Source organism: Mytilus californianus, unplaced genomic scaffold, assembly GCF_021869535.1.
Source record: "Mytilus californianus isolate M0D057914Y unplaced genomic scaffold, xbMytCali1.0.p SCAF_8, whole genome shotgun sequence".
Taxonomy (NCBI): domain Eukaryota; kingdom Metazoa; phylum Mollusca; class Bivalvia; order Mytilida; family Mytilidae; genus Mytilus; species Mytilus californianus.
This window is the reverse complement of record NW_026262734.1, coordinates 50734005-50757194: the sequence shown is the minus strand read 5'-3', so window position 1 is coordinate 50757194 and position 23190 is coordinate 50734005. Positions and strand designations below refer to the sequence as shown.

General features: G+C 31.3%; 3 protein-coding genes across 4 annotated transcripts in view; 2 read left to right on the top strand and 1 right to left on the bottom strand.

Moving 5' to 3' along the window:
* LOC127712220 (beta-glucuronidase-like) overlaps positions 1 to 23190 on the top strand; it is a 988629-nt gene that overhangs the window by 299982 nt on the left and 665457 nt on the right. The gene's annotated exons all lie outside the window — the stretch shown is intronic.
* LOC127712224 (ornithine decarboxylase-like) overlaps positions 1 to 23190 on the bottom strand; it is a 787891-nt gene that overhangs the window by 327492 nt on the left and 437209 nt on the right. The gene's annotated exons all lie outside the window — the stretch shown is intronic.
* LOC127712232 (ornithine decarboxylase-like) lies at positions 496 to 8911 on the top strand. The gene is made up of 5 exons (XM_052218562.1): positions 496 to 524; positions 4593 to 4716; positions 5453 to 5543; positions 6736 to 6812; positions 8490 to 8911. The coding sequence occupies exons 2-5, from the start codon at positions 4609 to 4611 to the stop codon at positions 8706 to 8708; spliced, it is 495 nt and encodes a 164-aa protein (XP_052074522.1). The 5' UTR covers positions 496 to 524; positions 4593 to 4608; the 3' UTR covers positions 8709 to 8911.

Genomic DNA, 23190 nt, shown 5'->3' with positions numbered 1-23190 from the left:
GTGGCCTTATCATAAATTCGCCTTTGGATGTTAACTCAGCACAAATAGGATTGAAATGGTGATCTTTTTTCTATGATACTGTACTGTACAATTGCATCTCGGTGGATGTTGTCAGCACTTGTGCCTCTTTTCGTATGTTGGAAAGCACGGTATTTCATTATAACCAATGTAGTTATAATAATTTTATTACATATTGACGGCAAGACAAAATAGCTGATGGACTTTGGGCGATCATTTATAATAGATAATTTAATTATGTCTTGTGAAAAAGGGAAAGAACACAAAATTATTATGATATATATTTTGTTAAATCAGAAATTGTGAGAGCATGGTTAAAGTAAAATTGTAAGGGTTCTCAAACTGTGACGACCAATGACATAAGATAAGATTTGACTTTTTTAACAACTTATTCACATGTTATGAAACTTAACAAACAGGAAATTAGATGCACTGATTCCTCCATTTGTATTCGGTCGGTTAACCCGACGTTTTTTACATTTATTTGGCGATAACCAAGTGCACTGGTAAGTTTATATACTGTGAATTCATAAATTATTGCGTGCATTTATTATTGTGATTTTTGAAGAATGAAGAAAATGCAAGATTAAGTATTGCAATATCAGGTAAACCTGCATATAGATATATTTATCTGATATCAGAATGCAAGTTCTTATTTTTGTGATACTCATTTAGTTACATTATTCGCAATAATAAAAACCTCGCAAAAATTTCTGAATTTACAATATCAGATTATTTTAAGTTTCATGAATAATGATTTATATGAAATAACTAATGATGAATTAGGTTTAAACAGGCAGAGATTCAGGAAAACAGAGACGGAACAAATATAGGAAGGGTCTTATAATTTTATAATGGTATGAAGCTAGCCGTCCTAGCCGTTATATGTGGATGTTAAAGCAACAACAAGGAACATGTTTTCTCTCTTATCTTGTAAGAAAAGGTATGGCTGTACAAGTAGTGTTATACATCGGTACTCGTACAACATTTTTTGTATCTTGTATAACATGTATAAGAATACAATAGTTTGTAGGATGGCCGATTGCCTTATAATTTTAGATATAACCATCCCTAGTGAGTTTTTATTCCTTGGCATTTGCTTCAGTTGATCAAAAATTAAAAATCTAACGTTCTAAACATTTTATTAATTTATATATTTGTCTCAATATTTTAGCATATACCCTAAATTAATCCAAAAATGCGGTTTAACTGGTCTGAACATTAAAACTGTCATTAATGTAAACACATAAATAAAGGTCAGAAGACATTGTTGTCAATTTATCAATGACCAGATCTCTGCAGTCTGAACTAACTAGCTGTTTTTATCCAACGCAATTATAGGTTTGAACGTTGTTTTCAATTTAGACTTGGAAATGTTATATTTATATTACGCATTTGGGTAATTTACGTTGAATAAAAACAATTATGTTTCACAACTTTGGTGTGTTATATGAAGCAAAAAACTATTCAGCATTTTTGTGTTCGGAATATCTGTCTTTGTATAGACGATATATATCATTAAGAATGCGTTTAAGGGGATCATTTTTGAAACTTTAATTAAATCTATATCAAATTTAACAAAAATATCATAAGACCCTAGAGATTTTCCGAACTGATTTCATCTTTTTATATTGACCAGTAACTAATCTCAAAGTGGACGTACAATCAAATGTTACTTTTCAATTTTCATGTTGGACATACAATTAAAATAAGGTAGCCGAAGGTCATACCAGTATCATTTTATCGTTCAATTACTCAACAAAATAAACATGATTTATTACACAAAATGTATGTAAGTATACAGATTTTTTTTAGATAAACATAAATAAAGGCAACAGTAGTATACCGCTGTTCGAAATTCATAAATCGATTGAGAAAAAAACAAATCCGGGTTACAAACTTAAACTGAGGGAAACACGTCTAATATAAGAGGAGAACAACGACACAACAGAAACACAACATTAAAATGCAACAGACACAGAAACGAACTATAATATAACAATGGCCACTTTCCTGACTTGGTACAGGAAATTTTAAGAGAAAAATAGTGGGTTGATGCTGGTTTTGTGGCTAGCCAAACCTCCCGCTTTTATGGCAATGTTAAATATAATATTAAAATGACAACATTACATGACAGGACTACAATACAAATAAATGGGAGAACATACGAATAATAGCCAACAAAAAGTACCAGGTTTAAAATTTAATACGCAAGACGCGCGTTTCGTCCATACAAGACTAACCAGTGACGCTCAGATAAAAAAAGTTCAAAAGCCAAAACAAGTATAAAGTTGAAGAGCATTGAGGACTAATAGTTCCAAAAAGTTGTGCCAAATACGGCTAAGGTTATATGTCTGGGATAAGAAAATCCTTAGTATTTAGAATAATTCATACTATTTTATCAAACGAAAGATAGCAAAATTTCTTTACATCAAAATCATTGACAGCTTATGTTGTAGGTTCACTAATGAAGCAGAGGCAATACTTTTCCTACCAATTATGCCCAACATTTCCAAATGGTTTTGAAAGAAATAAAAAGTTAATAGTATTTTCTAACTACAGCTAAGCTCAGTGAAATTACTAGATGACAACAGGATTATTTAACAAAAGTATGTGTCCATACTGATTACTAATAGGACACCATGCAATACTTGTACTATCACATATTCATGTTCAGTGAACCAAGTAATCTGGGTCAAACCCTAATTTGGCATACATCTTAAATGTTCATATCATAATGAGCATGGGCTCTAAGTTTCAAGTTTATATGATCTCCACTTCATCATAAACTTTCTTATTCAAAATTTTAACTTGATACAAGATTGACAAACAGACAGGTTTTACTGGTCTAAACATTTCATAAAATACACATTAAAGGAATACAATAGTTGAACGGCAATGAAACATGACACATTTGTTTTGTATGTAAGTGGTGTGGGTGTTAAGGATCGTATGACAGAATTTTAAAAGACGGACTAGCTTAAATTGATATTTAATATTTTTCATGTTCCTTAAACAAATTGAATATTAATCATTTTATGAATTTTTACATGATAGCTTTTTAATTTTATTTTGATGCGGAGGTGTATTCGTGCACTACTAATTTGTTGATTATATCTAATGTACAAATGAACGACAAGTGATTATTAAAAAAGTACTTCATCAGAGACAAAATATATATGAATAAAAGGAGATGTCGGATAAACCTTAATGCATTTTATTTAAATTACTAAACTGCTTGAAACAAATTAAATACAAATAAAAACACATGTAAGGGCAATTATATAATTTTGTATCTGAATCGCCCGAGTATAACAAGATGGGAATGTATTTAACAGATACTATCACATATTGGAAATAAGAAGTGTATATGGATAATCATATTCCTTGATTAAAATAATAGGGATTGAGTTAATGAGCTATCGAAATATTCTAAATGACGTTACATATAACGGTTAAGATTCAAACAGCGATTTTTTATTAACTCAAAGCGCTTCTTTATTTGAGTTTTTTTACAGATTTAGTGAACTCTTCATAATGGACTTTAACTTTTATGTACATAGCTCATTACATTTCACTTCCTTCAAACAGGCCGTTAGACCAGGACCATAATTACAACAAAAATTTTGATCATTTTTTCTGTGATAATCTACTTTTCTCTAGATTCAAGGTTCACATATGATTAAAAAGATTTGAAATAACCATAGAAACATAAATATCAAAACATGAAAACCTGTCAGATAGAAAGTCGGCTAGCTCCTCAGGCATAGAAATGGATATAGCTTAAAAACGCTTATTTCAGCCATATATTGCTAAAATTGGACATTTTTAAAAAGTTGCAATCATATAAAGATGGAAATCCATTAATTGCATTAAGTTTGATAAGTTGATACCCTCAAATCATTCAGGGAAGTTGCCAAGGTACAGTATCGACGTTTACTGAATTAACCTCTTAGGCCTGAGAACACAGTTATTTCGTAGTGCATTTCTTTCAGACAAAAACGCAAATTAAAACAATCGCACCTGCTCTTTCAAAAAGATTTTTACATTGTAGTGTACTACTTTTGGGACAAATTATATCAAAATTATAGACAAGTATATCGGCTCTAACTCAAAGAATGGATCATTTTATGTTAAAGGGGTCTGTAATTCCGTTTGACAGCTTCAGACATACTAATTTTAGACCTTTTCAAATTGGACCAAATCACTGTTTTACCTAAAAATTCATGCCTTTAATTTGTTGTATATGTAATTTCATCCCCTTACTTACTATTTAAGGCATAAAGTATCAAGAAATAAGTTTGTAAGGTGTATGAAAAGAAATTGCAAGTTATACACTGTTCACACTAGGGACTCTATTCGTAGAAAACGAAAATCAAAGGACGATAACTGTGTCCTGTACTAGTAAACGTTTTTAAAGCTTACAATGTATCAAAATAGGGGGAGCTATTCAATCAGACGGGTTTAAAAGGACAGACTAAACCATGGAAAATATGATAACTAATGCATTGTATTTTGGAAGGCATCCCTATATAAAATGTGAGATTATTACAATCTAACATCATTATTTTAAGGTAAACCTGAGGAAGTATGACGTACTATTTCCAAGATAGCACAAATAGCCAGATTGAGTTAGTGGAAAGGCAACATTCCATTGACAGTCTAATCAAAGAGAAGATTCACCAGATTAGATCGGATGTATGTTGCTTTATTTTTAGTAACAAAATAAACTTATTTTTGTCATATTTTTATTCAATTCAACTTACAGAGCTTCAAAGTATACTATGATTTCATAATTACATAAGGTTATTTAATCATAAAGCGTAACATTATTATAGGTTGATATTAACTTCTTCTATATGTGTAAATAAATAAGTTGAGGGGACATTCGGAACACACACACACATATAAATCAATTAGTATTTACATATTTCGAACAAATCATCATAAAGTCTTAATTCAAGAATTTTATTGGAATCTTAGGTGACGAAAAGTAATCGACATATTAATGCAGTGTAATTTTTTTTAAAGCATTAAAAAAAAAATTTGGACCAATTACAAGAGATTAATAGTATAGCTCTTACACAAAAGTGCAAATATTGAAAGCATTGATTTTTCTTACAATCACAAATTAAAGATTTATGATTGACATTTTACGATAAATAAGCATTTAAGAAGAAGAGGTATTACAAATTTAATTTTAAAATCACTTTTAAAATTAAAAAAAAAACATGTCGACTCAGAAAAGAATAGTAAACAAGTGACACTTATGTCTGCGTTAAGTGACACCTCGACAACAATAATAATATACACATAATACAGTGCATTCAAAAACAAGAGAAGCTGTTATACTCAATCATTGAAGTGGTTGTTTACAAACATGATATTTCAAGCACTAGTTACGAAATTATAGATCAATCTATATATTTGATAGGAGAATCCCTTCTTTATTGGCGATCTAGGAGACATTATCAGAAAACACAGGATTTGGCAAAAATGCTTTCCGACAGTTGTACCATTCTATGGTAAGTATTTATAGATGATAATGTTTTCTGTATTTTACAAAACCAGTTTTGAGTAACAAAAAGGAGCCTCCAGGACAGTACACAACGCACAAAACTGATTTGGTGTCGACTGAATGATAACTTGTAACTCTACCAACTTGCCATTTAGATAAACTTAGAGACAAACAGGTCTTGTCTTATCAGGTAAATTTTCTTGAAAATGATGCTAATCTCTAACTGATAAATAGGATTTATGACATCAGTATTCCTATTGTCATCTTTACATTCTATTGCGTATACGTATCAAAGAATATGGCAATTTGTAATTAGAAAAATTACAGAAAATAAGCATATTAATTATATGTCATATCAACAATAAAATGCTGACTACTGGGTTGGTGATACCATCTGGGACGAAACCCTATCAGCAGAGGCATCAACCAAGTGGTTGTAGAATCTTGTCAAGGATACCAGGTTTATAATTTTGTACGACAGACGCGCGTTTGGTCTTCATAAGACCCAATAGTGGCGTTCGTACTAATATAAAAATAAGCAGATATGGTATGATCACTTATGATCAACTATCCGCTTAAGTTCAAATTAAGTGCATGTAAGCAATTATGGGCATACGAACGGAATTCAACAATGCGAAAAAACCCATACCATTTAATGGTTTATAAAAGGCCCCGACATGATAAATATGAATCCAATTTTGAAAACTAACGGCATAATTTCTAACAAAACAATTTACCAAAAAAAATAAAAAAACAAACATGACAGACATAACCTAACGACGACTTCTACACTAAACTATGATACCTTTGATAATATTATAAATGTCTGTTATTTCTGTCATTATCATGGTAAATTTTAATGTTTCTGAGGTGGTGATAAGTAATCCCACATACGACGTATGATCATAACTAAATACTTGATAATCATTGTAACAGAGAGGCAAAGGATACCAAAATGACATTCAAACGTATGAGTCGAAAACAAACTGACTATTCCATGGAATAACAGAAAGAAGGACGAAAAGAAAAACAACAGTACACAAAACACAACATAGAAAACTAATGACTGAGCTACACGAAACAAGATAACAGTTAAAGAACCAATACTCATACTCAAAAAGTCACTGTATAAAGTATTATTTTGATATTTTAGAGATTTTGTTGGTTCATAAAGTATTGTTTTTATTCTTGCTTTACAGCAGTGAAATGTAATGATTTTTATCCTGTTCTGAGGCTAATGGCAGACATGGGGCTGTCCTTTGATTGTGCAAGCAAGGTGATATAATAGATATGAAACCGTAGGGAATATCAAGTGATTACAAATAACGTATCATCTATAGATACACGACCAATAATTAACGATTTCTATTTTCTATTTCAAAACAAAGATAGGACAAAGGCTTAGTTCTGCATATTACCATTTTCCTAAATATGCTATTATATTATTTTTCAAAAACTGCACTCTGTTAGTGTCTTCACAAAATTAAATGTACATGCGCAGTGAATTTAACATCGTATTTTTTTTAAATATGACATGTATGAAGCAATATATTTGAAGATAAATAACATGGAAACTAAAAGTGATTGAAATAAAATAAAGTTGTACCAATAAATCCAATTTGATAATAAACTACATTTCATATAGTATTTGGACTATAGATAATATTTGGATTTTTATTTTGTTCATTTTGACCGTTTTTTGAATATTTATGTTAAAGATGGTCAAAACATTTTTGTACTTGTCACAACCGATATCCCTTCTCTTGCGTGATTGCGAAATAATCGAATTGAACTTATCAGCGGATTTTGACTCGTGTTAGAAAAAAACGATACGGGTGCCATGTGTTAAACAAGAATTTTTTTCCCTACAGGAACAACTTGGTGCACTACTGGTTTTTGATGCTGTTCATATTTGTTCAATATTATTTTTGTGTTTTCCCTTCCTTTTTGACCTAAGCGTTGTCTGTATTTATTCGACATGATGTTTGTGATTGCCTATTTGCCATTTCCTTTGTTTTACTGTTCCAGTTACTGCTGTCAGAATACTGTCATTCGTTTTGTTTATGATGTGTCATCAGAAAATAATTATCATTGGATAATTTACTTGTTATTACACCAAGTATGCAACAACTGAATAAAAGCAAAAAATACTTTCCCCCTTGGTATAAAGTAATGTGTATAATAATTATATTTTTTGGGAAGCTATTGTTTATCTTTGTCGTCTTTTCCTATTACCATTTAATTGCTTAATTTGGTTACAGATGACCAATAATATGTTTCACTTGTCATAACCTAAATCACTTCTTCTCTTAATTGATTGTGAAGTAACTGAATTGAACTTATCAGCGGATTTTGACTCGCATGACCAAAGTAATTACTGCTTTTTAATTTTACTGCCCCTGGTAACTTCTTGTTTTAAACAAAAGGTCTAAAAATTAGCCAAGGCCTTATTACATGTTTGATTCGATCACATTGATGAGTGTTATGTACACGAAACGCACGCGTCTGACATTCTGAAATATAAGACTGGTATCATTGATGATTTTATTAATGAAAAATTATCATTGTAAATAATCCTAATATGTTTCTCATAAATATGGACGCTTCGTTATTGTTGTAGTACCTGAGAAAGAAAGAAAAAAAAAACATGACATAAAATGAGTTTGTGATCGAAAAAAGTATAGTGTATAAAAAGAAACAGTACATATATAATTGGTATGTGGTCATCATATGGTATGTCGCAAGCTTGCGTGTTTTCCATGCATATAGAATGAAATTCATTATATGCAATGAAGACGTAATATATAGTATTGCTTTTCCACATATTTACTTCTAGCTTTAATTCTCTGAGTTCGAACCTGTTCATTTCCCTCTGAAAATATATACCTTGATGGATAATTGATTAATTTATGTAGCGATAACCTTTTTTTTAAGATATTTGTTTTCTCTTTAGATTGAAATACAGAAAATTCTGGATCTTGGGGTTGATCCGACCAGAATAATCTATGCCAATCCATATAAGCAGTTATCATTTTTGAGATATGCCGCTGATAATGACGTAGCTATGATGACATTTGATTGTGAGGATGAACTAGAAAAGATCAAAGAAGTATATCCTGCCGCAAAGTATTTAGGCATAGACTTAATGTTATATACTTATATTCATAGTTGAGTCACTGTCCTTTTGATTTTGATGGTCTCAAATATTGTATTGATTTTGATTAAAACACTGTCAGCCGCGACTATCACTGTCAACTTTCTGCAATAGGGTCTGTGCCAGTGCCAATATACTGTCAATATGCACTGAAATAATCTGCTCCGTATGCAGTGCTTGCTAATTACATGATTTGACTGATACTCTTAGATTTTGGCTTCAGTTTGATTGTGTAAATACTAAAACAAATGTTATAACTCCCTCAGACAAAGTAGACTAACGATAATGGCTGTTCTGTTAATGTATTTGTGCTTTGCTGCATGTGAATTCGCCTTTCTAATTTGTTTTTCTGGGACGTATCTGATAAAAATTATTTCACAAAAACGTATCAGAATTATAATTTCATACAATTTCATGATGCAAACTACTTTACCGAAATGACTTATAATTTGTAATTACAGGTAAATACAGATAAAATCGTTAATAGAATAGGACCAATTCAATTCCTCTATTCTAGGAGACACAAGTCAGAGCACCTTAATGCTATGAAACCGTCAACCTGTTCGTGAACGGTAGTATTAAAAGTGTCGCGAATAGTATACATTGATTATACTTCAAAAAATCAATAAACGTGAGTGATGTATAAATGACACGTCTCGTATTTTGTTTGGTAACAATCGTATCGTTGCTATTGACTGGAAATTTCATGTTTCTCCATCTGACCAACATTTTCTTGCTATATTAGAATGTTCCTGATCAAATTGACTTTAGTTTTAGCAATTACAAAAATTATTCCAAGAAACCTGAAACATTCAAAATGGATATACACGAATGAAAAAAATGTAAGAATGATGTCTCATTGATATATACCCAACATCTCTTTTATTCAATTAATTGTAAAAATAATTTGGTAGAATACAAAGATATAAGTTATATTTCTAACACCAAAACAGGTACAAAGTGTAGGATTCTTGTTCTCCCGCTGTGTTATACCTCATGTCTAGAATGACATGGTATATTAATTTTTTAAACTTGGCTTTTTATGTCACTGTTTCCTAAAATGTTTATTTCCTGTTTTGAAGACAGGTATTGCAAATATGTCCACAATCAAACCACAAGGTGAAACATCCTTTAAAAATGAAGTTCGGATGTCATCCTTTGAAAGCATCACAGCTGCTTAAATTTGCAAAGAAACTCAAATTAAACGTAATTGGTGTAAGGTGAGATACTTATTTTGATTTAGATCTCCTCACTCGAATTTGTTTTTGTTTTGGTTAAACTCTCAAATCATGATGTGAAAACTATTACTACAATCAACAATTTAATTTTGTCAGATTAAATGTCTAAAAACAATTACCTTCAAAGTGCACATTTATGTATTATCTAGAGCATTCACCGCTATAATCCATATGACATAATTTGGTCAAATATACTCGTCTGTAGTATTAAGAACTAATATTAGAAAAATCAAGCATATATTCTGACACATTGATCAAACAATATAAAGTCACGCGAGTCAACATTATGTATCCGTTTCTAAAGATAAGTGTAAAACGACAAGTTTCAGGTTACAAGTGTATTTTTAATGAAAATAGAATTTAAGATTCGATAAGTCATTATATATGTTTTCCGCTTTTTTGGAACATTTGAAGTGAAAACATTCAGAGAAGAATGCTGATGCATGTAGTTCAAACAAAATTTAGCAAATTCATACCATTTCGTATGTAAACTGTACTTTGATTCAGTATTTAAAAAGATATTAAGTTTAATTCGTACTGTTCATTACATAATCGAAAGAAAGTCAAACATGTCAAATAAGCAGGGATAACTCAATTTGAATATCATCTATGAAGTGATCAAATGCGTTAGATAATAACCAGCTATAGACAGTCCTTTAAAGGTGCATTCAAAATATATTTTGAAGGAAAGGAAGTGATGATCTCAAAATCAAGGCGGTATATTTTGGTTGTCTAAGAGTTTTAACAATATTACAGTTTCCATGTTGGAAGTGGTTGCCAGGAAGCCGCAGCTTATGAAGCAGCGTTAGAGGAGTCAAGACATGTATTTGACATAGGACTTGCTATGGGGTTCGATATGACACTGTTGAACATAGGTGGCGGTTATCCCGGAAGAAACGTCCAAAATGATAAAAACACGTTGTTTAAAGAGGTATTAAAATGGCTCACTATAAGCAGCGAAATGTTTTAATTCGATGAAGGATTCTGATTTGTTGGGTTTTATTTATACACAACAACCCCTTAGGATCCTACTGATATCTGATATGTCTGTATAGGCGTACTTAAGAAAATATGATTGTCTTTATATCGAGATTTCGTTATATTTAGTACGGTTCGTATTGTAAAATACAGTGCATTGGCCTGTCTTTTTTTTTATTGAAAAGTCAACATCAACTTTTATAGTAACATGTCAATAAACAGTGGTCACAGAAATATCCATGTTTATCTATGTTAAACATAAAGTTGCAAATAATGAATCTAAGCATCACAATAGGACTCTATTCCCATTTTGACCCCATTTATAATTTTGAGTATACACATTTTTTTGAAACATGGTACTTACAACACTGAGAAACAATGATGCTGTATTTACCATATTACTTACGAATATTACAAAAACTAGTCACGTTACACATTGTTTTCATTTATCTGACCTACTAACAAATTTAAACTTTAAGATCGATGAACCATATCCAAGGTTAATAACAAAAGACGATTACGATACTGCTGTGGCATACAACTAATATTTAACTATTGCAAATCTTTATCTGACCTTTGAACACTAATTTTAAAGATGAAAAGCGAAAAATAAGCAAAGATTCTAAATTCAACAGACTACGATCATGGCTACTTACTTAATGCAGATGAAAGAGTTGCATTCAATTCAATGAAATGCATCTGTATACCGATAACACAGTTCCATACTGTAAGGCATGTAAGATTTGTTCAGTTTACCATGAAAAAAGGAGCGATGAAGAATACGATACAAAAATATTTTTGCAAGAAAACTAAAAAAAAAACCTCTAATTTATCATCCATATTTCCTATTCACCGTACACACTGACAATATCAACAACTTTATAGATCACTTTGAACCCCAGATATTCATTTTATATATGTTTAATATAATATACTGCCTTGCTCTAAAACAAAACAATTAACAGGAAAATAATAACAAAAGTAATCTTATATCTACTTTTTTGTAACTTTTTTTTGTTTATTTTCAAATAAGGGGTTACCAATAATTAGTTCTTAAAAGAAATATGACTCCTCCAATAATTGCTACACTTTTTGTGCATTGTTTCATGCAATTAAAGGCTCTTCTAGAAAATAATAAGTGGAAAGGAACAAAATGTCAACACTTATATTAATTAAAGCAATTGCACCATTTATCATATAATTTTTCTTTAAAAATTATCAAACAGAGCACATATTGATAGTGATAATAATCATCAGTAATTTACGGATGTTAATACATTTATAAAAAGTAAGAACTTATAAATGTATATGAATACAAAACTTAACAGAGAACACATTAGTCGATTATGTAAATTGTTTCATTTAAAAAGTCATTAGTTACTAACTTTATACATTAATGCAAAATCTTCTTATAGATATCTGCCCTAGTGAATAAATCGTTGGAAAAATATTTCAAAGGGAAGGTTGTTAGAGTAATAGCTGAACCTGGACAGTTTTACGTATCCTCGGCTTTTACAATAGCAACCAATATCATAGCGAAGAAAAATGTTGATAGAGAAATTGAAAATGTAACACGTGGTTTGTATAAATTCGATATATATTAACAAAAACAAATATTAATATCTATTAATCATGTATAATGTTGATAAATATACTTTAACATTTGCAATAACATTTGTACTTCCAAATGCTGGAGATAACATTCGTAATATATCGACTCCTCTTCAAGGAACAAGCTACAAGTCCAAAAGGGCTTCACCAGCCCTTTAGCAAGTACTGGCATGAAAATATCAAAATTGGTTTATTGAAATACATTTTGGAAATGATTTCAAACAAAATAATGCATATTTTTATGAATAGCTCTAATTGCTTGTCCGGGTTTGGCTTAACTTTTTGTTGTAGATTGAGTTTTTATTAACATACATGTGTCACATATTGTCGAATGTTATTTCCAGATGGTGAACTACATGGCTACACAGATACACTGGTTAAACAAATTAGAATGTATTATGTCAATGATGGAATTTATGACTGCTTTTTCGACTGTCTTCTCTACCCTGGCTAGTATATTGCGCTTGATATTGCGTGATATTGCGTAAAACACCTTTCTTACAGACAACAAATATTATTGTTTTTCTTTTATTGATATTGATATTAATCTAAAAAACGGAAGATTTGTAGATTGTTGCGTTTCCTCACGCTAACGCAACATGCAACCTACACAGTAAAAACTAAAAGTCAAGGGAATGATTCTAAATTGAAAATTTCCGGTACATTATTTTTATTGTTTTATTTAAGATAAGTGATTAATTGATATAAAATTTTACCCGACAAGACTCTACACAAAAAGAAACGCCACAAGAGAAAAAAAAACCAAGTCAAGTATTGTACATTTAAGTTTGAATTACATTAAATCATGTTAAAGAAAAGGTATAAATTTGGCGTTTCGGTATAATATATGTAACAGTCATTATGTACTTTTCATTTGGCATTTATCTAGACAATGGCCTACTGATGAGATTCATTGAGCGTTTGTGGCAATATTTGTTGTGCCAATTAGGTCTTGTCACACAGTTTTGCATTATCAATGCATTTGTTGTATTAAATACCAGATACAAGCATTTACCTTTCCTTCGAAGATTTGGTTGGCTTATAGACGCTTGTTGATGCTTTACTATGAAATGCATCAATTATACGGTTATCTTATTGTACCCTTTGTATGTGTTTCCAAAATGCACATCTTTTCAAGTTTTATACAAGATGTCGGACATAGTTAAATATCTATATTATTTAACATTTGACTGCAATCTTGAGATTTAAATGTTTTACACGAATTTGAAAATTTCGGTATTAATTGTAGTCTTTTTTGAATAGTTAAGGATGTGTTGTGTCTTTTTGGAGAAAGTATAAACCCAAGAATAACGGGCATGTCGATATGCATACAGATTTATTTTCTTTTCAGGACCACGACGGAAAAGTGTATGACAGCACCATATGGGGACCAACTTGCGATGCTGTAGATTTAATTATTGAAAACATAAAACTACCAGACTTAAAAAGGGGAGAGTGGATTTTCTTCAAGAATATGGGAGCATATGCATTCCAATGTGTGACATCTTTCAATAGCATGCCCAAAGTCAAAGAATATTTCATATGTGAAAGAGTGTTATGGTCAGTTCTTTTGTTTTTATTTCTGTAAAGATAAGAACCTGACTGTAAGCAACACTAAAGTAAGAAATAAGGAAATAAAAGGATACTACGATCCTTCTAGATATAAACAGTGAGGTGTGAGCTATTGAAGCATATTAAGTAGGAATTTGTTGTTATAAAATTTTATAAATCAATTCAAATTTAGGAATGTATCTCTCTCATACAAAGCTCATTGTCCAAATTTGGCTATAGTTATGGTATGATCAGCTCTTCAATATAAATAAAAAGATGTGGTATGAGTGCTAATGAGACAATTCTCCATCCAAGTCAAAATGTATAACAAGTTAACAATTATAGGTCAAAGTACGGCCTTTATATGTTTATATAAGGTTTTGGATTTTCGAATATGCTGCCCTCGACCATCACCAAAGTGAAATTATTTGTCGTAAGACGCATATTATGCAGTAAAATTAGTACCTTTATTGATATTAAAGACCTCAATGAGACTTTGAGACGAAGAACAACAATACGTATCCTTTTTCTTTGCTTTCTTCTTTTCAAACATATATAGGGACTTCTTATTGTGGATCTATACACCAAATGACTTTTTCCATTATGCTAACCTTCAGGTTTAACCCTTTAAATTATAAAAAAACTAGCAAGAGAAATCTAAGTTTCGATATTCACGATATAATTCAATAAAATTATATCACATTAAAAAAGAATTAGCGATTTTTACTGAATACTAATTATTCCAATGATTGACATAATATAAGGGGAACATGGTTTATTCCGAACGTGTTTATGTGCCGGTAAAAACACAACAAACTCAAATTTACATGGCTTTGTACGCAAGACGTGTATTTTGTATACATAAGACTCTTCAGTAGCGCTCCAATTATCAAAGGTAGCAGAACATGAAGTTGTAGAGCTTAAATTCCAAAATGTTGAGCTAAATACGGCTTAAACAATCTATGCATTAAAATCCATGGAAAATTAAATATTGATTACTATTAATTACTCTTGGTGAACCCTTCCCCTTACCTGAAAAAAAAAGGTATATGAATTGCAAACTTGAAAAAAAACGGTTGGGAAGTAATCGAAGTTGATAGTTGTCTCATTGGCAATCAAACCACATCTACTTTTATATATATATCTATTGTATATATATATACTATATACAAATCTAAATAGAAAACAACGTTCAAACCTATGATTGCGTTGGATATAAACCGCAATTTTTATATGTGTGCATGCAAAACAAATTTCTTGTTAGAGGGGTCTAAATACAGCACAAACAACAATTTTTAAAAGACCGAAAAAGTAAAAAAGTATATTTTAACAAAACGAATTTGACTAACAGGTCGAACAACAAATGTTCTTAAACCCTGCTGACTGCCATTGGCGAATGCCAAATAAACGGATCACCGATGTAATAAACGGATCTTAATTATAACTTTAATACTAAACAGAAAACAATAGACTTGCGGAAAAGATGATATACCGCAAACAAAAGGTGCAAAGGTTTTTGTACACCATAGCGGGATTTAGACAATTAATGACTCTTCAGTGATCTTAGGAATCGAAACTGTATTTGGAAAGCCATACAATTTACCTCATTTTAGGATAGACTCTTGAATTTTGAGAAGTCAAAAAAGGATGAACGGATCATATAAACCCGAAGGCAAATATAATACAAGCCCAAACGAAAAACTTTAAACAAGTCTAAATTGAAAACAACGTTCAAACCTATGATTGCGTTGGATAAAAACCGCAATTTTTATACGATTGCATGCAAAACAAATTTCTTGTTAGAGGGGTCTAAATACAGCACAAACTACATTTTCCAAAAGACCAAAAAAGTGAAAAAGTATATTTTAACAAAACGCATTTGACTAACAGATCGAACAACAAATGTTCTTAAACCCTGCTGACTGCCATTGGCGATTGCCAAATAAACGGATCACCGATGTAATAAATGGATCGTAATTATAAATTTAATACTAAACAGGAAACAATAGACTTGCGGAAAAGATGATATACCGCAAACAAAAGGTGAAAAGGTTTTTGTACACCATATCCAGATTTCGACAATTAATGTCTCTTCAGTGATGTTAGGAATCGAAACTGTATTTGGAAAGCCATACAATTTACCTCATTTTAGGATAGACTCTTGAATTCTGAGGAGTCAAAATAGGATGAACGGATCATATAAACCCGAAGGCAAATATAATACAAGCCCAAACGAAAAACTATAAACAAGTCTAAATTGAAAACAACGTTCAAACTTATGATTGCGTTGGATAAAAACCGCAATTTTTATACGTGTGCATGCAAAACAAATTTTTTGTAAGAGGGGTCTAAATACAGCACAAACAACATTTTCTAAAAGACCAAAGAAGTGAAAAGTATATTTTAACAAAACGCATTTGACTAACAGGTCGAACAACACATGTTCTTAAACCCTGCTGACTGCCATTGGCGATTGCCAAATAAACGGATCACCGATGTAATTAATGCATCTTAATTATAAATTTAATACTAAACAGAAAACAATAGACTTGCGGAAAAGATGATATACCGCAAACAAAAGGTGCAAAGGTTTTTGTAGACCATATCCGGATTTCGACAATTAATGTCTCTTCAGTGATGTTAGGAATCGAAACGGTATTTGGAAGCCATACAATTTACCCCATTTTAGGATAGACTCTTGAATTTTGAGGAGTCAAAATAGGATGAACGGATCATATAAACCCGAAGGCAAATATAATACAAGCCCAAACGAAAAACTATAAACAAGTCTAAATTGAAAACAACGTTCAAACTTATGATTGCGTTGGATAAAAACCGCAATTTTTATACGTGTGCATGCAAAACAAATTTCTTGTTAGAGGGGTCTAAATACAGCACAAACAACATTTTCCAAAAGACCAAAAAGGTGAAAAAGTATATTTTAACAAAACGCATTTGACTAACAGGTAGAACAACAAATGTTATATAACCCTACTGATTATATAATATTAATACAAGTCAAACCATTTAAACGATTATTTTTTTTAAATTTTCTTTACAAATAAAGTTAGATATCATCAAAGAAAATTGTATTACATCATTCTTGACCTAACCCTTTAAATTTCTGCTTGTATAGATATTTAAATGAACACGGATATCAATTGAATCCGAGCCTTAATCAAACACATGATACATCATTTATAACGAGATATTTTGTATATTTCATTAGGTATAAATGGTTCTACATCGCTTGCGGTTTTTAAATAATTGTCTATTTGTAGCGTATCATACTTACTCTTAAAATGTACAACTGGTTAAACACAACAATATATTTTTGACCAGTACCATGTCTGGATATTTGGACAGTGTAATTTGTTGTACTGTCCAACATTTTTGTAAATTTTTATTATCCTTTTTTTATGTTTTACCCAAACGTCTAAATATCTTAAATTGCAATGTTTTATTTAACCTTTTCAAAGACAAACTTAACAATGTTTTGATGATATGGTTATGCAATAATAAGTGAGAACTTCTTTTTTTTTTATTTTAGGGAGGAAATATATCCACTGGAGCAAAGTCGTCTGATGAAGACAGACAAGAGGAATGATGAGCACATTGGGTGATGTCTGAAATATAAAACATTCACAACTTGTTATAATCTTAATCTTGCGAAATAAGGTCACATGTGGTATTATATATACGGAAAACTATAAATATTTTAGTTCTGGTATTTTATTGGACAAAATGTAACCAATTGATAAATAATGCAATATTGTTTTAAATGTATACAATAAATCGTACAACACTTATACAGAATTATAAGAAATGCAATATATCAAGAGCAAATGATTATCTATACAAGAAGAACATTTCATTCCGTTTTTATGTATATGTTATTTATAAGAAGAAAATTGTCTCATCGTTTTTCTCAATCTGAAAACTATCTTCAACAGATTACTCTCTCTGGTAGCTCTTTACACCCACACCCACATCCGCCGCTTTTAATGACTTTCATAGGCTTTATCAGCTAACTTATATCCAGATTAGACAGCAAACAATGGAATTACCACATTTGTTATATTTAGCATTATTCATGTTATTGGCAATGATTTTTTTTCAACTTTCAGTTCTTGAAAAAAAATCATTTTTTTTTCAACTTTCAGTTCTTGAAAAAAGCATTGTTTTATTCTTAATATTCTTTAACGTATTTAGCCAAATCCTCCAGAAATTATAGGATTAAACGCTTTTTTAAAGGAATGTATTGGTGAATAAACTAGACCAAGTCACTCACCAACAAATAGAGGACTTTTATGATATGTTTGTGAGTAACTTGGTTCAGTTTATACTCCAAGAAATTCCTTTAAAAATAAGTTTAATCCTTATAATTCTTTAAAATTGGAAATAAGGAATTTAATTTTCCCACTCGAAACCTCTTTCACAAGTAAATTGTATATTGGTGTCATTGAATTGACCTTGCGCTTGAATATATCTTTTGGTTAACTCAATAAAATGTACTCCATGAAATTTGCTATTTGAAGGGAAAAAAACTACAAAAATATCTTATTATCACTCAAATGAATGTTTTGTGTTTATTATTTTATTGATAGATGAACGCGAAGTGAAAATATATATGTTTAACGTCAAGCCGGTTTGTGTTATAATCGTCTATCGAAAAATAAATAACGCCAAGAGCCACTACCGGATGTCCTCTCGACCAATCATTTGAACGTATTCCCTAATGTTCAAATCATATAAGAATCATAAAAAAAAATATGCAATAGAAAAAGATTTCTTTAGATATTTTCTGATTTTTATTCAACCACTTTAAAGCATGACAACACGTACATATATGCACCCATACACGTTCATATATGCACACATATATGCACACTATACACATAGATTCTACCACTGCATTGTGTGCGGTATGATATTTCTACACTCGAGACAGTTACATTTTTAATGTTGAAACTGTCGGGAGTTGAGAAATGTCGAATTGTACGAAAATTGGTGGTTTAATCTGTTTCTCTGATGCCTTTTAGACGATTTGCAGACAAAACTTATCCTTCTTTTCCTATGATCTGCAAAGAGATGTGTTCTTTCTATGTAACGTCATCAGACTTGGTCGTCTTTTTTCGTGACGTCACAATAGGAAATTCAGAGGAAAGCAAGAACGTTTGACGTCATAATTGAATTTTAACCAATAAAGAACTGAGATCAAACGAACCACACGTTGGTTACAAAGAAATAATCAACAGCTCAGGAAAAAGGACAAATCGGCATAGAATTAGACAAACATGCATACACACACATAAAAAATAATCAAACATACTCGCTATGCGCATGATAAGAGTGTATGGAGTAAGTAACCTTCATCTATAGGTATGGTATAAGCGAAAAATTAGGGAAGCGAAATATTGATTTTGTTTTAATGATCAATAATGCAAAAAGGGAAACCTTGGCTCATCACTATGTTTAAAATTGTTTCATAAATGTATTATTGACTGCCGAATAATATCTTTTGCCATTCAGCAAGATCAGACAAATTTTTCCTAGCATTTACACGTACAGGGCTTTATATTGTGAGCTACCAAGATCATAACAGTTCTTATGTCTGTTTTGCCAGCGGAGTGGGACGGTTAACATGTACCCTTTGTTTACCTTGTTTTTAGAAATAACAAATGACAAACAAATCCCTTAGGAGGAGTAGGAAATACTAATGTATGAATAGTTATTCTGTGTCCTTTCGTTTATTACCACATTGTGCATCAGCTCCAGTCTATTTAGCTGATTTTTATGTAATCGTTGTTCAATTTTAGGTAAGTTTACTGCTATAGATTAAGACTTAAGATGCAGTCATCACTAAAATACATTAAGAGCACGTTTAATTTTATAAATTATCATAGTATTCCCACGAAGAAAGGCAAACGATATCAAATGGACAATCAAAATCATAAGTCGAAAATAAACTGACAACGCCATGTAAAAAAAACGAAAAAAGACCATAAGACAAACAACAGAATACAAAACATTACACAGAAAACAACAGACTGAGCAACACGAGCCCCATCAACAACCGGGGGTGATCTAAGCTGCTTCGGAAGAAAAAGCAGATCCTGCTCCACACCTGTCGTGTTGCTCAAATGTACAAATTCGGTGATAAGTCGGTAGGTCACATTCGAGGGAAGAGGACGGGATTGGGGTTACTATAATTGGAACATATCCGTCGTCATCTCTAAAACAGATATTCCATAACAGTCAACCAATTCGTGATGGCGTCCGTAAAATGTTCAAAAGGATGATTTCAACTTCATCTCTTGGAACTCTTTGTTTAATAGCTTTTTGATTGTTTTGTTCACATATTGTTGTCAACATAATGAAATTGTATGCGACTGACATACAAGTGAGAGGTTTAGCTATCTATAAAACCAGGTTTAATCCACCATTTTCTACATAAGGAAATGCCTGTACAAAGTCAGGAATATCATGAACATGACAGTTGTTTTTCATTCGTTTGATGTGTTTGAGCTTTTAATTTTGCCATTTGATAAGGGAATTTACGTTTTGAATTTTCCTTGGAGTTCGGAATTTTTGTTATTTTACTTTTTTTTCTTGTTCGCTGCTGGAATGTTTCTACATAGAAATGGAACTTTCAAAATTGGAAAGCTGAAATCATAACTTTTGTCATAAAGATTTTCAATCGACCCTCACTGTCAAGTTTTAGATGAAAGTCAAGGTATGAGACAGACTTAACTATATCTGTTGTTTCCTTTTATGGGGAGTTCAAATGCAATCCAAAACATATTATAGCTTGCTGTTCGGTGTGAGCCAAGGCTCCGTGTTGAAGACCGTACTTTGACCTATAATGGGTTACTTTAAGAAATTGTGACTTGGATGGAGAGTTGTCTTATTGGGACTCATACCACATCTTCTTATATCTAATAACATACGAGATGGTGTATAGGTCAATTGCTGGTTTATTGATTTTAAAATTTACTGTTTGTCCCTATAGTTTCTAAATAATATTGCTATTACTTCCACACAATATTACCAAACAAAAGTTTTCCTATTTAATTAAATTGTAGTTTGATAAATCGATTGCAAATTTATTTGCTGCAACTCATAAAAAAGTCTTTTTCTCAAATACTGATAGCGACATTCCAAAGAAACAGGCAAGAGTTTCAAACCAACCAATAAATGATGTTCAAACAAGGACAGATATTCTTCCACATCAGACAAAACTAGGAAAAGAAATACTCAAAATTGTTCACCATGTTCAAGATAGTCAAGGTAGCAGACTACAGAGTGATCACACATTTGAAATACACGATAAAAATAATCTTTCAGATATAACTAAAAGCCTGTCAACAATGTTTGACCTGATATGTCCTGTAAAGATGAAAATCTGCCAACAAGTAACGATGGAAGAACAACTGAGATAGACAAATCAAAAACTTTATCAACAAGCATTCATTTAATTTGGTAGTTCAGAAATATCAAAAAACTTTATCAACAAGCATGGGTAGTTCAGTAAAATCGAAAACTTTATCAACAAGCATGGGTAGTTCAGTATGATCAAAAACTATATCAACAAGTATGTGAAGTTCAGTAAAATCAAAAATTTTATCAAAAAGCATGAGTAGTTCATTTATAGCTGAAAAACAACATTAGAAATGTCTACATTGTCACAAATTTTAAAAAGATTATGTTGAAAAGAAAGATGGACAGCACATATGTAAAGGTTTTGATAGTCTGTTTACTGGAGAACATTATCAGATAGATGGAGGAGAAAATATGAAAAAAGAACAAGAAGGAAAGAAAGTGAAAAGTGTATTTACTTTAATCTGAGTATAATGACACTTAATATTTAACAATGTCATTGACCATGAAAACAAATTGGTTTTATTTTATGGCAATTTTTTGAAATTTTTAACTTTTGAAATATATATTTAAAAGATGTTAAAATACAAATCGCACATGTGTAGTTGTTTAACACAAATTCACACTTTTTGCTGCAAAATAAAAATTGACGCCAGATAGTTACCGAATTCCGGTATTGATTTGTAACTTACTCTCTCTTTTCCTGTGTCTGCGATATTATCACATTGCATTTTACTGTTTGACATAGTAAATAGGCAATATTTTAAGTCGTATCAAAATTGCATTCAGTCATGAGACTTTTCTCTGTGTCTGCATTTTTTTGCATAAACTATAATAGATAGAGAGAAATTGTCAAGCAATAATGTTCAGGAAAGTAAAATCAACAAATAAGTCAATACGGCCAGAAAAAACACCAGCACGTTATACATTTCATTCATCAGAAGCGCTTTTCTGGATTTACCTTCACAAAGCTCAAAGCCAAATATTTGAAAGCCAAGGATGTATAAGAACTGAGACGGTTGAAGAGCTATATATGAAACATGGTTTTTATTGTTTCTGCATTTTTTTTTGCACAAATCATAATGGATATAGAATATATACTCAATATTATAAGAGAGGGACTAGGTGGCCGATTAGTCTACGTAGTCCCACTACTGTATCACTAGCCTGTGAACTCTGAGGTTGTGAGTTCGAATCTACAACAAGGCAGATGCACTCGACTCCAATCTTAATTGACTAGGATGGTCAGTTTTCACACCAAAGGTCCGTAATTCTCTCCAGACACTCCAGCTTCCTTCACAATATCTTCTATCCAGGACAGGTTTCAAATTATATAAATCATCTTGTCAATAGAATCTTTTCCACGTCATAAGGCAACCAATGAGAATGGATATTTGTTATGTAATAGCTAAAGGCTGCCTCCGGGTGCAGGATTTTCTCACTGTGTTGAAAACCCATTGGTGGCATTCAGCTGTTTTTTGCTCTTTGGTCGGGTTGTTGTCTCTTTGACACATTCCCCATTTCCATTCTCAATTTTATTTCAAGATGCCATAATTATTGTATGAGTTTAATAGCTTTGCACCGTGATGCAAAGCAATAATATACAGTAAGAGTTATAAATAACAATAGTAATAAATGTTACAGTAGGTGATATATGAAGTCATTTTATATTCATTTTGTGCTATGCTATAACCAGATAACAAGACCGCAGTTAAAGTTGATATACTTGTTCCCTGAAAAAT